General features: G+C 37.3%; 1 protein-coding gene across 1 annotated transcript; it reads right to left on the bottom strand.

Annotated features, from left to right (window-relative positions):
* Window positions 1-13,817: 13,817 nt before the first annotated feature.
* Window positions 13,818-14,747, bottom strand: LOC103267476 (olfactory receptor 149-like). The gene has a single exon (XM_008065069.1). The coding sequence runs from the start codon at window positions 14,745-14,747 to the stop codon at window positions 13,818-13,820; it is 930 nt and encodes a 309-aa protein (XP_008063260.1).
* Window positions 14,748-16,408: the final 1,661 nt, after the last annotated feature.

Genomic DNA, 16,408 nt, shown 5'->3' with positions numbered 1-16,408 from the left:
AGGTGGGTCTCGAACCCGCGGGCTCTGGCAATCCACTCACCTCAGCCTCCCAAAGGCCCGGGATTACAGGCTGAGCCACTGAGCCCGGCTCATAACATGGAATATTTTTCCATTTGTTTGTGTCATCTTTGATTTGTTTGAGCAGTGTTTTGTAGTTTTCATTGTAAAGGCCTTTGACTTCTCTGGTTAGAAAGATGCCAAGATATTTCATTTTTTTGTGGCTATTATGAATGGGATTGTGCTTTTTATTTGAGTTATGTTTGTTTATTGTATATAGGGATGCGACTGTCTTTTGCACATTTATTTTATACCCTGAGACTTTGCCAAAGTTCTTTATCAGTGCAAGGAGCTTTCTGACAGATTCTCTTGAACAAGCATATAGAACAATTAAACAGGATTGGAGTTCTAGAAGCAAAACCTCAATTTCTCAACCAACTCATCTTCGACAAAGCTTCCACCACCAACCACTGGGGAGAGGAGAACCTATTCAGTAAATAGTGCTGGAAAAACTGACTGACCACATGCAGAGGATTAAAACAAGACCCCTACCTACCACTATACACAAAAAATCAACTCTAGATGGATCAAAGACTTAAACATAAAACCTCAAGCTATAAGAACCTTAGAAAATGCAGGAGACACCCTTATGGAAATTGGAACTGGCAACCAATTCCCGATCAAAACCCCAAGTGCCCATGCCATAAGATATAAGATAGACAAATGGGACCTCATCAAACTGACAGGCTTCTGCAAAGCAAAAGAAACCATCAAGAAAGTGGGGAGACAGCCCACAGACTGGGAAAAAATATTTGTCAACTATATATCTGATAAAGGCCTAATATCTAAGATCTACAAGGAACTCAAAGGCGCTGAAAAGAAACAAACAAACAACCCCATTACAAGTGGGCAAAAGATATGAATAGATACTTCTCAAAAGAAGACATGCAAGCAGCCAACAGATACGTTAAAAAATCTTGGCCTCAATAATCATCAAAGAAATGCAAATTAAAACCACACTGAGATAACTCCCTAACTCCAGTTAGGATGGTCATCATCAATTACTCAAAAAACAACAGATCCTGGAGAGGATACAGGGAAAAGTGAACACTTCTACACTGTTGGAGGGAGGGTAAATTAGTACAACCCCTGTGGAAACCAGTTTAGTAACTCCTAAAATATCTAAAAATTGATCTTCTGTATGACCCCGCACTCCCCCTACTGGGAATATACCTGGAAGAACTCAAATCACTCTATGAAAAAGATACTTGCACACGCATGTTTATTGCAGCATTATTTACCATAGCAAAAACATGGGACCAACCATGCTGTCCATCAAAAGAGAACTGGACAAAAAAAAAAAAAATGTGGTGCATATACACAATGGAATATTATTACCCAGCCACAAAGAAGGACAAAATTATGAACCTCGCAACAACTTGGATGAACTTAGAATCTATAACACTGAGTGATCTATCACAGAAACAAAAAACTGAGTATCACATGTTCTCACTCAAATGAACCTTGAACAATTATTGTAATACTATAAGAAAGGGATTGCAATAGTTGGAAACTATCAGGGTTGGGATGGCAAGATTGGCAATAGTGGGAAACTGCCAAGGGGAGGGAGGGTGAACCACATCAACAATGATACCTGCATAATAAACATTTGTATACCTAACCCTGAATTGTACCCCACATCTTTAAAATAAAAAAGTAAAAAAAAATAAGGATATTTGTAAAGCTTTTGCTATATATTGGTCTCCAAAAAGATTAGACCAAATTAAATGTCTTCTGGTAGTTATATAAGTAAATTTAAATATGTTTATATATAGGTGAAAACTATATTGGAATATATTACTTACGGTTATTTCTGAGGAGTGTCTTTATTTTATGCTTACATGTTTCATATGTACTTACAATTAATATGTATTACTTGTATAACCATTGATAATTCATATTTCTTTTTATTGCCCTCTCCCCCTTGCTAATTCATATTTCTATATGTAACATGATTTCTAAAACACTTGCACATTTACTTTTTATCGTAATAATTTGCAATTGGCAGTTATGAAAAACCGATGGCTAACATCATATGTAATGCGAAAATATTGAAGAAACCATAGTTTAGAGAGGTTAAGGTTCTTATTCAAAGTCATGTGGCTACCTGATCTTCTAGCTTAAGCTCTTTTTCCACTGTCCCATGTTTCCTTCCAAAGAAAAGAGGTTAGAGTCTTTGCAAGAACTTGCAAAAGTTCTTGTCACTTTCCAATTGCTTGCTGCAGGATCACAGACATCAACTTATAATGATTAGTTTTCATGTCTTGTATAGATAGATCAAAGAATTAGTATTGTACCCAGTTACAGAGCAACACAGTTTAGCAATTAGTAACACAGCGTAAAATAGAAAAATCAGCATGGATATTGTCTTACTTTGGATCCTTGAGCAAATAACTTAAGCTCTCCAAATCTCGGTTTTCTCATCTGTGCTATGAGTGAGCGGGAGGCTATTTACTTTTTGTGCTGTTCTTTGTACAAAGTTGTGTTGAATAGTTGATAGCTATTGTTTTTAATCATTTTATTGTTTTGCATTCATTTGTTTTGTGATCACAACTAGACTGGAATTTTCTTGGGTCTATGTTTCATGTTTCTCTGCGATTTGCTTTGGTGCTTAATACAGCACCAACCTTTGTTCAAAAAATAAACATGTATTGAGTATCATATTTATGACATTAGTTGGTTCAGGGAAATAGAAGAATATATTGAGTAGAAATATAGCCATGGAGCAAATGAGAATGGAAGGCAGTACTTCCCTCCTGCTCAGAACTATTCCAAGTCTTATATAGATCCTCACATGGAATAGCCACAGAGCACCTTACAGTGGCTGCTATAGTACCAATTTCATATGCTGAAGATCTAAGCTTGAGAGAAGTATTGTGTTTTATGCCAGAACAATGCTATTAAAAGGTAATAACAGCAATATTTAAAATTTTAGCATTCTTATTTCTTCTATGCCTTTGCACAGAACATCTTTCCGTTTTATTATCACTAAAATTTAAAAAGACACACGGTCTTTGGCCATAAAATGTGGGCCAGTGTGAGCTAGTGTAAACCACAACTCTATCATAATATAGAATATTTCTATCTACATAGAAGCCCTCTCTTATTGCTATTCATTCTTTGATATGTATGGTGTAAAGTTCAGAAATTCATCTTTTACTTTAAAGGAGATAATCTATATGTTCCAAACCATAGCATCTCTATATACTTCACTTGTATGGCAGCCTCCAGAACTTCTATGGGCTTCATCTCTTATTTTCTATAATGCACATTTCTTAGATAGTCATCTTGCTACCATTCTAGCACAGATTCTTTGAATATGTTATATGTAAAATGATAACTCAATTTGTCCCCCAATTTTTTCCATTTGACTGTTGACCAAACTTCACTCATACATCATAATTAGATGCCATTTGCATTACTCAGTTTGATCAAATTTTTCAACATACACTCAAGTATGAACACTAAAATTTAATGATAATATTCAATGAGAAGGTAGTTACCTATATTACCTCTATGATGACATTATTTATTTTTAGATATCCATAAAACATAAAAATTTAAAATTTTAACCCAAGGATCAGTTTAAGAAAGACTGGACACTGAATAGATTGGACACTAAATAGACACTAAATGGACTAATTATACTGCTTTATGTCTTTTGACTGAGTTGGGTGAGACCTTTTCTGAAAGTTTAGTTTTCTTACATAAAAAATGAATTTTCAAATACCTCTTTCATAAGCACCCCTTACAATTCTTGGTAAAAACAAAAACAAAAACAAATGTAGTGATTTGCATATCAATCAAAATAGGCTAGTTTATGCTGGAAAACAAAGAACTCTAATGTCAAAGGCTTAAAATAAAAATAAAATGTATTTTCCCTCACGCATGCTACATATTTGACAAGGGAAAGGCAGGAGGGTTTCAATAATTATAATGAAAGATCATAACTGAGAGTTTCCATGTAAAAATGTCACTCCGGCCGGGCGAGTTGTCTCAAGTCTATAAACCCAGCACTTTGGGAAGCTGAGGCGAGAGAATTGCCTGAGCCCACGGGTTCGAGAACAGCCTAGGCAACATGGTGACCTCATTTCTACAATAAACCAAAAAATTAGCTGGGTGTGATAGTGCACGCCTATAGTTCCGGCTACTTGGAGGACTGAGGCAGAAGGATCGCTTGAGTCCAGCAGGTCGAGGCTGTGGTGGCCAGGAGTGTTCCACTGCACTCCAGCCTGAGCGACAGAATGAGACTCCAACTCAAAATAAATTTAAAAAAAAGTCACTCCAAGCTTGCTAAAGCTGAGGGAAAAGAATATGTTAAATGTCATCATTTTTTTTTTTTTTTTTTTTGAGTTAGAGTCTCATTCTGTCGCTCAGACTGGAGTGCAGTGTCCGCTCCCGGCCACCTCAGCCTTGACCTGCTGGGCTCCGGCGATCCTTACGCCTCAGTCTTCCAAGTAGCTGGAACTACAGGCGCACGCTACCACACCCGGCTAATTTTTTTATTTATTGTAACGCTAAGGACTCACCAAGTTGCCCAGGCGGGTCTCGAACCCGAGGGCTCAGGCAATCCACACACCTCAGCCTCCCAAGGTACGGGATTACAGGCTGAGCCACCGAGCCCAGCTTAATGTCATCGTTCTTAATTTCAAGTGTAGCAAACTGCCATCCTATTACTCGGTACTCAGAGAAGTTTCAAACATCTGTGAAGGATAGCAATGTAGTATTTAGAGGAATCAATGATCAAACAGTCTCAGGTAAGGTTCTCTCAGAAGCAGATTCTGAGACAAGAATTCCTGTGCCAGAAGTTATCTCATAGGGAATTAGGAAACTGCTAATAGGGGAGTAGAAAGCATAAATCAGGGCAGGAAAGGAAGGCAATATAGGTATATTAATTAGAGGGTTACTGTTATAGGAAATTCCCATTATATCATTGTATCAAAATACAACAGGTTTATTCTATTTGTATTACATGACAGAGAAAAAATGGAAAAAAATAAAACCTCTCCTAGGTTAAAAAAAAAAGAAGCATCTTCCCAAGGTTAGTGATAAGCTACTACTCTCATCTTCAACTTGACTTTTGCACCAAAGAAGTAATGTAAATGGGAACCTCTTCATCATTCCAAGATTTAAGGGTGTAAAAAATCTCTACAATATCTTCCCAGGGATGCAGTATTTCCTTGATTTTATCACTGTGTCAGGATCCATAGTCCCCTACTTGACTTTTCTCATTATAACCTCTCTTACTTCGCAGGGCAGGGAAACAGAGTGAGATTATTCCAGTTATAAACATCCCATCATACATTATGGCACTGAGGAAATAACTGCAAGAGAGTTTCATGGTCTCACTGAATCCATTGTGTGATGAATTTCATAAGCCTAATGCTGACTAGTGGATCATAGTGGCATGTTTCCAGATTCAGAGATGGCATCTAATAAACAATTACTGGATATTCACTTTTTTCACAGTGGGCAGCAGCACCTCAGTATAAATGATCACAGATCTCTCTGGGAAGTCTTTGGTCAAGACCCTTGAGATATACACACATACACATATATAGCAGTTTGGAGCCTCTATGTCTGTTGACGAGCTTAGATCTGGGACTGGCATAAGAGTTCACAAAATCCTATGTGGCAACTAAAGTTTCTGCCAATAAGCATAGAATTTTTTATACCTGTCTATGTTAAATGTCACCTTGGAGTTCATTTATTGGGGCTGGAGTCCCGATAAACTGAGATTCTCAAATCTCAGTTATTCAAATCTCTCCCTAATAATTCTTATCCTTGTGGCTTATTGCAGTAATTATGATTATCTGCCCTTTACCACTCTGGAATCTTATTATTACCATCAAGATAAGGAATGCAATTCCACCACAAAATCGCCAACCATCATATCCAGTTTATCTAGAGAGCCTCCACAGAGATTATGAAAAATTCGGAGATCCCACACCAATGCACTTCTGAATGCCTTTGTGAACAAAGGCTTCTTTGGGCCACCATAGAATATGGGTATGTGCAGACAAGCAGGTTGTACAAAACAGATTGTGATATTTTTATATTACTTATTTTTTACATTCCTTCTGGTATACCTTGCCGACAAAATTCAGTAGTTTAACCACATTGATTGTAGACACCTCTGAAACTAGGCAATTAAGCAAACCACTATTGCCACCCCCAGATGCTTGAGCCAATATATTGAATTCTAAGTCCTAAGTTCCTATTTTTCAATAAATGTATTCCTATTTATATATGGTGCCCATCTTGATCTTAAAACCCCACTATCTTTCATGACTATAGGCTCTTGCTGATTATGGATTTGTGAGGACCTATTTTTTTATATGTAAATTTTCTCCCTGGAGACAGTCATTGGAAGTCTTTATACAGGGGAAGGCTATTTCCTTAGTATGAGAGGGAAATAATTCTTTTGCTGGTAAGAAAATGTCCGAAATGACTGAAGAGGCATAAAAACATTTTAATCATTAATTATAGGATTTTGTTTCCAAATTTTCCTTTCATCGTTTCTGCTCATCCTCATCTTAAGTAGAGAAAGAATGAAACGTGTTAACTTTGAAATTTAAATCAACAATATTGAGGCACATTATACTAACAATTGTCTGCAGCTTATCTGAACTTCAGATTTAACTGGACATCTTTTTTTCCCCTAAATCTAGTAACACAGACTGGTTTGAAACTCCTATGCAGTGCATCTTTCTACCAGCACTCCACAGGGCTGAATAAGAACTCTTTTTTCAATTTTACTTTAAGCTCCAAGTTTCTATTTAACAATTAAAAGGGCATTGCTAACTTATTCAATAGCATAGATGTACCTTGGAAACATTATGTTAAATGAAAGCAGTCAAACACAGATGGCCACATATTGTTTGCTCTCATGTACATGAAAAATTCAAACTGGTAAATCCATAGAGGTAGAAAGTAAATGCTTGGTTGCCAGGGACTGGAGGAAAAGAACAGGGGAGAGATTGCTTAATAGTTTTCTTTGAGGGTGATGAAAATGTTCCAGAAATTAATAGTGGTGATGTTGGTACAACATTATAAATGTATTAAATGCCACTGAATTATACACTTTAAAATTGTAAACAATTGTTTTTTCCAATAAAAATATGATATAAAGTCTATTTAAACTAAGTTTGTCAGCAGAGGCTGGTCGTTGAGCTTTCTAACTAGTGCTGCTCAATTATGAAACTGTAGACTGTCTTAATTTAGTAAACTAAATATTTCTAAGACATCCGCAGTGCTCAGTTGTTTAACTTGTACTGACCAGTTTAGGGAATACAAAGATAAAACTAGTAGTAAAGGATATTTTGGCCACATTGTCTCTATTCCAAGGGAATTTTTGAACTATAAGCTGGGTAAGAAAAATGCAAAGCAAATACTATACATCCTATTATAAAGGCAAATAAGATTATTAGAAATTTATATGTTTTTGACTTAAACAATAGAAATTTTTTGTCTCACAGTTCTGGAGGTTAGAAGTTTAAAATCAAGGTGTCAGAAGGGTTATTTTCTTCTGAGGGATATGGAAGAAGGATCTGTTTCCAGTCTCTCTCTTTGGCTTGTTAATAGTTGTCTTTTTACCTTGCCTTCTCTCTATGTGTGTCTGTGTGTCCAAATTTCCCTTTTTATAAAGATACCAGTCATATTGGATTAGGGGCTCACCTTATTCCAACATGACAAAATCTTAATTTAACTAATATCTGTAACAACCCTACTGCTAAATAAGTTTACTTTCTGAAGGCCTTGGGTTTAGGATTTCAACATATGAATTTTAGAGACACAATTCAGCCTATAGCAAGCAGGAACTCTAGAATCGGACTGTTTAGGTTCAATTCCAGGCTCTGCTTCAGTCTAGTTTTCTGACCCTGGGAAAAGAGTTCCTGTGAGGGTTGTTGAGAATAATCACTAGAATTTTAGTTCAAAGTTAGATATTAATATATCTCTTATGTGTAATAACACTGGATGACAGAAAAAAGACTTCATTTTACCACAATGTATTTCTGTGGACTTCCGTATTACATTGCAAAGGTCATGTGGTCTCCTTGTGTCTTGTAATTCCTTCAAGATACATAAGAAGATGTTTTACATAATATTTAAGATTCCATCTACATCTAGTTTTTCATCTATGAGGATATAAAAATCATTTGTTGTTTTGATATAGATGGCATATTTTCCACTGACAAAAGATTTTATAATATTTTATTTTAAAAGGAATATTTAATAGATATATTGAAAAATCATTTCTCTTCTCATTTATTTTGCTAGTAAATGCGGGGGATCCAAAAATACAGAATTATCCTTTGGAGGACAGGTTCCTTATGGTACACTCAGAATTTTTTCCTCTGGATCAAACAGTCAACTGAAGTGTTTTGCATAGAAGTTTTGAGAAGGTTGTGTCAACATTTACAGAAAAAAAAGTCACAATTTGTGGCAAATAAGTGACTGGTTCTTCCACCACGACAGCACACCTGCCCTCTCCTTCCTGAGTGTTCTGCAGTTTTTGACCAAAAACAGCATGGAACCCATGTCCCATTCTTTGTATTCACCCAATCTCACCCAGAACAACTTTTTTGTGTCCCTGAATGAAAAAAGTCCGCAAAGGGACAAGTTTTGCTGATGTGGAAGAGGTGAAACAAAAATGGCAGAAGCACTCAACGGCATCAAAATTGATGAATTCATAAACTGTTTTGTGTGGTGGAAAAAGCATTTCAACAGGTGTATTGCATCAAATGGAGAGTTCTTAGAAGGTGACTGATGTTTAAACATATAAAATACACAATTTTAAAAATAAATTCTGGGTTTTTTTGAGTCTTTCCTCATAGTTGTGTTTGAGTGTATGTATCTGTGTGTTTGAGTCTGTGCTCTTTTTTAACTTAAGGTAATAGTTATAGGGGTGGAAAACTATTAAGAGATTCCTTCATGCCTTTTAATCATTAAGTACATAATATATGTCTGAATTTTGAGTTTTAGAAGATTGAGGGTGAACTGAACTATATGTACACCACATATACTGATAAAAATAATTAGCAAATATCTGATAAATTTAAGATGTATGCACTGACCAATTTGATAAATTTAGCCCTTTATATTCTCTTGAAATTTGCTCTGAGGCTCAAATTGCTTAACATGGCTCTGTGGTTTAGTTAACTTCTTAGTTATTATTTCTACCCTCTACTGTGTGCTGAGTAAAGATTGCTCTAAGCACAGAAAATGCAGAAAATGTGAAACAAAACTGTGATTGGCCAATTTCACTGATGCTTCTTTGTCAGGGAGAGTACACACTCAGAACAGCAACTACTAGAGTCCTGTTATCTATAAATATGTTTACATAGGGTAGTAGGGAGGAGTTTGTCAAAGGGTACAATATTTAAGTTATATAGAAGAAATACATATTTGAGTGATGGATATGTTAATTAGCTTGATTCAAATCATTCCATATTGTACTCATATATCATAGCATCAATTTTTGCCTCATAAATATATACAATTATAATTTGTCGATAAAGTAAATATAAATAAAATTTAGAAAAAATAAAATTTAGAAAAAAGAAATATATGTTGCATCTTGCCAATGTTAACAAAAATTATTTAAAACTTGTGTAAAGCACTGAATTTGGAGTGAGATGTATCATAGTTTCTATTACAGTTACCCTGATTTAACATTATCTTGAGTCTGTTACTTATCCATTCTGGAATTCAGTTTTTAAACTGGAAAAATCCAGTTTTTAAATCTGTAGAAATGTGGATTATAGTACATTTTGAGTGGTTAATGGGAGAATTTAATTTTAAAATTGTACATGAAGTTTTAAAGGATAACTTTTTGGCACACAGACAGAAACTAAACAATATTACAAACAATTTTTTTTCTTTTATAGAACTGATCACGCCATTATTCTATTTCATATGTTACTTCTAGAGTTTAACATGCTTAATTTAGCAAACTGTGCTAAATACCACTGTTGCCATCAGAATCAGGGCTACATGTAGGTGGAAAGCAGTGAGAGGCTAAGATTAATCTACTAGTTTGGAGCAAGTATTTTAGATAATCTGAGGAACAAGCAACTTAGATTTCAAACAGGTGGATGATCAATAACAGTGATAGCTGATGGGTTCCAAACAAATGTCTAAGAAGAGAAACGGCAACAGATTCAGAACAGATTGGCTCCAAAAATGAACTTGGCAAAATTTAGTGTCAAAGGAGAAATTGAAAATAATGGCGACCAATAGAGTCTTGAGATAAGTGTCAGGAGTCTAGTTTGTTAAGGTTCTGGTGCAGAAGAAAGAATTCCAGTTCTGGGAAGAGTCCTAGTTGGAAATGAAGGCAAACACTTAAGTCTACGAAAACAAGGGGGGGAATACAATATCTAAAATGAAATGGATGATAAGGAATTGTCTTTTTCATAGAGAACAAGAGTATGATTACAGAAAATCATATTTTTAAGGGCATTCTACATGAAAAGCACCACTTTAGTTTTTGGAGGTACAAGAATAAAAAAGGCAGGCAAAACTTCTACTGGGGAGATTATGCTTTGGTTAGAAAGATAATCAATAAACAATTAGAAATAAGTAAGTTGCCCGTTAGTGATACATGTGACAAATCAAAGTATAGTCAAACATAAATGGAAAAAGTGTAATGAATTCTGTGACTATTTTAATAGTATGATTTTGAATGTCTTTTCTGTGGTTGTGCCATTTGAAGATGAAAGACTTGACTGAAGTGTGTGAGACAACTATAAAATTATCAAGAAAAATGCAAACAATATTTTAATGACTAATTTTTTGGAGTACCTACTATAAGTTGTATGAACATTTTGCTTTTGTGTTATGTAATCTTTACAATGGCAACGTAAGTAAAGTATTACTATTTTCATCTAACCAAGGAAGAAACTGGGGCTCAAAACTTGTGGCAGAGAAAAAAATGTACATAAATATTTCCTTCTACTTACTAAATATCTGACATTCTTCTAAATAATGACTTAAAGTTTTCTTAATAAATATTTCCTCAACCAAATAACTCAGTTTTTTTGGAGGGGGGAACTTTAAGAAAGTAGGAAAAGAAAGGATTAAAACACAGGGCCTTGGTATCCTCAGCATCTCTTGAATTTCTGTATTAGTTAACTTGCCACACTTTACTCTGGTGCTCTATTTTCCCACCTACCCCTCTGTATAACACTTGGTCCAAGTGAGGGCTCCATAAATATGTATTTGTTAAATGAATATAAAAGATGACTGGTATCATGTTTCCTCTATTCAATAAAAGTTCTTTCACAGACAAGCACTGTGGCTCATTGAAGCTGCATCCCAAAGGCTAGACAAGGATGTTTTCAATGCTTTGGAGATGCTTGAACGTACAAAATAACTAACAGATATGAGGAGACTGAGGTTCAGCACCATAAACCACAATAAAAAAAATCATCTGGTATTCAGACTTTTATATGTTCAACAAATGAACTGACAATTCTGTACTGTCAGTCTTCAACTAGCTCCTTTTCGTTCTTAGCCTCTCTTAATCTACCTAGTGTTTACTCTTGGAAAATGCTCTGCCCAAACTTATTCTTCCACAATCGAGTAATGACATTGTCAAGTCTAATTCAAAACATAGAAAAGTGGGAATCTGACTCTGCTTGAGATTAAAAAATAAAAAAGGTTCACATAGAACATAGTACTTGAACTGGGTTTTGAATGAAGAGAAGGAGTTTGTTCAGCTGAAGACACTTGGAAGAGCATTCCAAGTAGAACAAACAAGAGGCACAGAGCTTAGGAGACGTGAGCAGAAAGTGTTCTCCCTTTCTTTTATTTTTTATTTATTTATTTATTTTTGAGTTGGAGTCTCACTCTGTCGCCCAGACTGGAGTGCAGTGGCATGCTCCCGGCCACCGCAGCCTCGACCTGCTGGGCTCCGGTGATCCTTCCGCCTCAGCCTTCCAAGTAGCTGGAATCACTGCCGTGCGCTACCACGCCTAGCTGATTTTTTATTTATTGTAGAGATGAGGTCTTGCCAAGTTGCCCGGGCGGGTCTAGAACCGGCAGGCTCAGGCAATCCACTTCACATTTCAAAAACATGCATCAGCTCACTATCCTCACATGAGTCCTAAACACAATGTTGTATCTGGTTCAGTCCAACAGATTCCTTGACTGATCTTTGATCCTGAAAAGAACCAAAGAGAGGGAAGACTTGCTTATGCCTCTGTCCTTTCCCTTCTCGGCACCCTTTTTTTCTTCTTATCACCTCTTTCTTTTCCCATCACCTCTTCCCTTCCAGAATCCACTTCCTTTCCCATAGACTACTTCTCACTGTTCTTTCTTTCCATCAAAATGCTATCTGGATTATAATAGCACATTTCTCATGCTAAACTTACTAGGGAAAAGAACAAATGAATTTAAGGGGAAGGGAACTAAAGCTGAAGCCATTGTATAAACAGAATATCCAAAACCGTAAAATAATAACAGCTTGGAATTTGCATTGATCCTTGTCTATACTGGGGATAACAAAACCAAACGTAAACCGGGCTCAGTGGTTCAGCCTGTAATCCCACACCTTGGGAGACTGAGGTGAGTGGATTGCCTGAGCCCATGGGTTCGAGACCTGCCTGGGCAACTTGGCGAGACCTCATCTCTACAATAAATCAAAAATCAGCCAGGCATGGTAGTGCACGCCTGTGGTTCCAGCTACTTGGAAGGCTGAGGCGGAAGGACCGCCAGAGCCCAGCAGGTCGAGGCTGTGGTGGCCGGGAGTGGCCACTGCACTCCAGTCTGGGCGACAGAGTAAGACTCCAACTCAAAAAAAAAAAAAAGTAAATTTTCTAATACTGAAAGCCAACCAAATCAGTCGCCCCTTTGTACATTCTATCTATCCTTTTCACATTTTCTTTAATCCACTATCTTAGCACCAACTGGGGCCTGTTTTTAGGTTTAAACCAACAGATAGGATTTGTAATATTTCTTTGATTCATCCATAAGAGGTCTGCCTTACAACATTTTCAGAAGTTCTTTTTTTTTTTTAACACAACTTTATGTTTCAGACATCACAGGATACTACTTTCATATAGTTGAAACTCTCTTATTATTGCAACAACTTTTAAATCATCAAATAAGAGTTTACTTAATTCAGACATTTGAGAAGACAATTAAATAATCATGCCAATGTATAAGAAAAAGTACTAGAGAAAGGAAGGCGAGAAGAGAAGAAGAGGATGTAAGAGCAAGAAAATAGGCTGGACTCTGTGCTCAGTTTGTAATCCAGCACTTTGGGAGGCCGAGGCAAGTGGATTGCCTGAGCCCATGGGTTCGAGACCCCCCAAGGTAACTTGGCAAGACCTCGTCTCTACAATAAATAAAAATTAGCTGGGTGTGGTAGCATGTGCCTGTAGTTCCAGCTACTTGGAAGGTTGAGGCAGAAGGATTGCCGGAGCCCAGCAAGTTGAGGCTGCTGTGGCCGGGAGCATGCCACTGTACTCCAGTCTGGGCAACAGAGTGAGACTTCAACTCAAAAAAAAAAGAGGAAAATAGAAGAGACAATTGAAGAGAAGGTCCAGAATATTTTGCCAACAAGGAAGAAGTAATTCTTCCTGGGAAGGATAATTTATTAGCTACTTCACCTAAAGCAGTTCACTTTGTACACCCAAGCCTTAGCTTTTTCATCTGTTAAAGGAAGTAGCAATAATATATGTGCCACCTATTGCACAAAAGGAAATAACTTTTCTAAGTAATGTGGTTTTTACTAGTGTTAAGCTACTGATCTTTCTCTATCTCAGAAAGGAAAGCCACTTGCTGTGGCACTTTCTCAGAGAAAATTTAACTTCCTTGTTTCGCAGGCTATAGATCAAAGGATTCAGCATGGGGGTGACCAGGTTATTCAGGATCTGAACTGCTGCATTCAGCCATGGATTGGGGGTGGGCTGCAAGTAGATGAGGACCACTGGCATAAAGGAGAGGAGGATGGCAGTGAGGTGGGCACTGCAGGTGGAGAAGGCGCGGAGTCGGCCATCTATTGATTGAATTTGAAGAATGGAGCAAACAATGCAGCTGTAGGAGGTAAGAATGAGAAGGAAACAGCTGAGTGGCATGAGGCCCACACTGATGAATCCCACCATCTCCAGGGCTGAGGTATCTGCGCAAGCCAGTTTCAGCATCACTGGGATATCACAGAAGTAATAGTCTACTTCATTGGGGCCACAGTAGGGTAATTGGAAGGTGAGAGTAGTTAGAAAGGTGGCCTGAACGCAGCCAAAAAATGAGGTCCCAGTAGCTAGGATGGCACATACTCGGTGGCTCATGATTATGGAGTAGCGAAGAGGGTAACATATGGCTACAAAGCGGTCATAGGCCATCACTGTATACAGGAAACACTCAGTGCAGCCCAGGAAATGGTAGAAGAAGAGCTGGGACACACAGCCTGCATAGGAGATGGCTTGACTGTTCCCTGACAAGTAGAATAGCATCTTAGGGGAACTCACAGAAGGGAAAAATATGTCGCACACAGACAGTTTGCACAGGAAGAAGTACATGGGTGTGTGAAGCTGAGCAGAGGAGATAATAGCCAGCAGGATGAGCAGGTTCCCCAGAAGGGTGAAGATGTAGAAGGACAAAAACAGGACAAGGAGCATGGTCTCCAGACCCTCTGTGTGTGGGATGCCCAGCAGGATAAATTCAGTCACCACTGAGAGATTTCTCATCTTTGTCAGAATGTTGGACACATGTTAAGTTGGAAAGTTCTTTGATGGATATGTTTGTTTTATGTTTTAATAATCAACAATCAACCTTCTTATGTAGGGGCAGATCTACATTAAAACATAAGGACAATAAAAGTTCTTGAACTCTGGACCTTTTGGTTTTCTCAAAAGGTCACCACAGTCAATCTTTTTCATAAACTACAGTTAAAACTCTAGATAAAATAACACAAATTATTTGCTTAAGAACTTGGAAAGGTAAACAGAGGAGGCAGACTGGGAGAGAATACAAAATCTGAGGGAGAAACCCATACAGATGTGAATTTCTGCTGTTTTTCCTCTCTACTCTTGTGATTTTGAACTTAGAGTGAACCACAGTTACAGAATTGTGTGTGGTTGCTCAGGATACTGAAGCGCCAATAGATAGCTCATGATTTTGAGCAGGGAACCTGAGAAAAGAAGCTTCTGTAATCAAAGAATATGATGGAATCCCTGTTTCTCTCTATTTATCTTTTAATGCTAGCTGTGTTCCAAAGGCAGTCTCAGTTTTGGAATGATGTGGCAACAGCATGAGATGCAATAACTTTGAGAGAAATTTCAATTTCTGAACAGAGGATCCCTGCATAGAAAAGTTAGTGTATATGTTGGGGGAGGGGGAGTGAAGTGGGAGTGGTGGTAGTATATTTCTATAGAAAAAAGAGCTGGGAAAGGGAAAAAGCCAGGGCTCACTCCAAAGCTGTGCATGTGTAGAATGAACCCAGAGAAGTATTACAAAGGCTTTGAAACACTACCTAGGACTCATGCTATCCTGAGTGACAAAATCTCATACTAACCTCTGAGTGGTACATTTGAAGAACAAACACAATGAAACTTGTAAAAGGCTTTGAAAATTGAACTGATATTGGAAACACTGCCCACAGAAGACAAAAGGAACTATTTGTCTGATGCTAACTGGAATGATCTGTTAAGGCAAACAAACAAGAAAAAAATTCTTCAGTATATTTTAACAAGATCCAGAGTCTAAGTAACACACCATAGACCATACTGTCTAGAATGCTGTTTGAAATTAACACACACACACACACACACACACACACACACACACACACACACAACATGCAACCAATTCTCATGAGAAAAGATTATAAATAAATACCAACTCAGAGATGACCTGATGTTGGAATTATCAAAGATGTTAAAACATCTATTATAACAATGCTCCAAGAAGTATAGATATGCACATTTAAAATAAATGGAAGAAAACAAGGTCTCAGCAGACAAATATAATGTCTTAAAAACGAGTCAGAGGTTGGTCTCCGTGGCTCGGTCTGTAATCCCAGCACTTTGGGAGACCAGGGCAAGCAGATTGCCTGAGTCCGAGGGTTTGAGACCAGCTAGGGCAACATGGTGAGACCTCATCTCTACAAGAAGTTAAAAAATTAGCTGGCATGGTAGTGCGTGCCTGTATTTCCAGCTACTTGGAAGGCTGAGGCAGAAGGATCACTGAAGTTCAGCAGGTTGACAGCGGGGTTGCCATGAGCATGCCACTGCACTTCAGCCTGGACAATGGAGTCACTTCAGCCTGACTTAAAAAAAAAAAAATTAGGCAGGCAAAAATTTTAGAACTGAGAAATATAATTGATGCTTAAGAAATTAGAAACATTTAA

Source organism: Carlito syrichta, unplaced genomic scaffold (assembly GCF_000164805.1).
Source record: "Carlito syrichta isolate Samal-C Ts95f unplaced genomic scaffold, Tarsius_syrichta-2.0.1 Scaffold308144, whole genome shotgun sequence".
NCBI lineage: Eukaryota > Metazoa > Chordata > Mammalia > Primates > Tarsiidae > Carlito > Carlito syrichta.
Note: the sequence above shows the minus strand (reverse complement) of the source record. Positions and strands in the feature narration are given on the sequence as shown.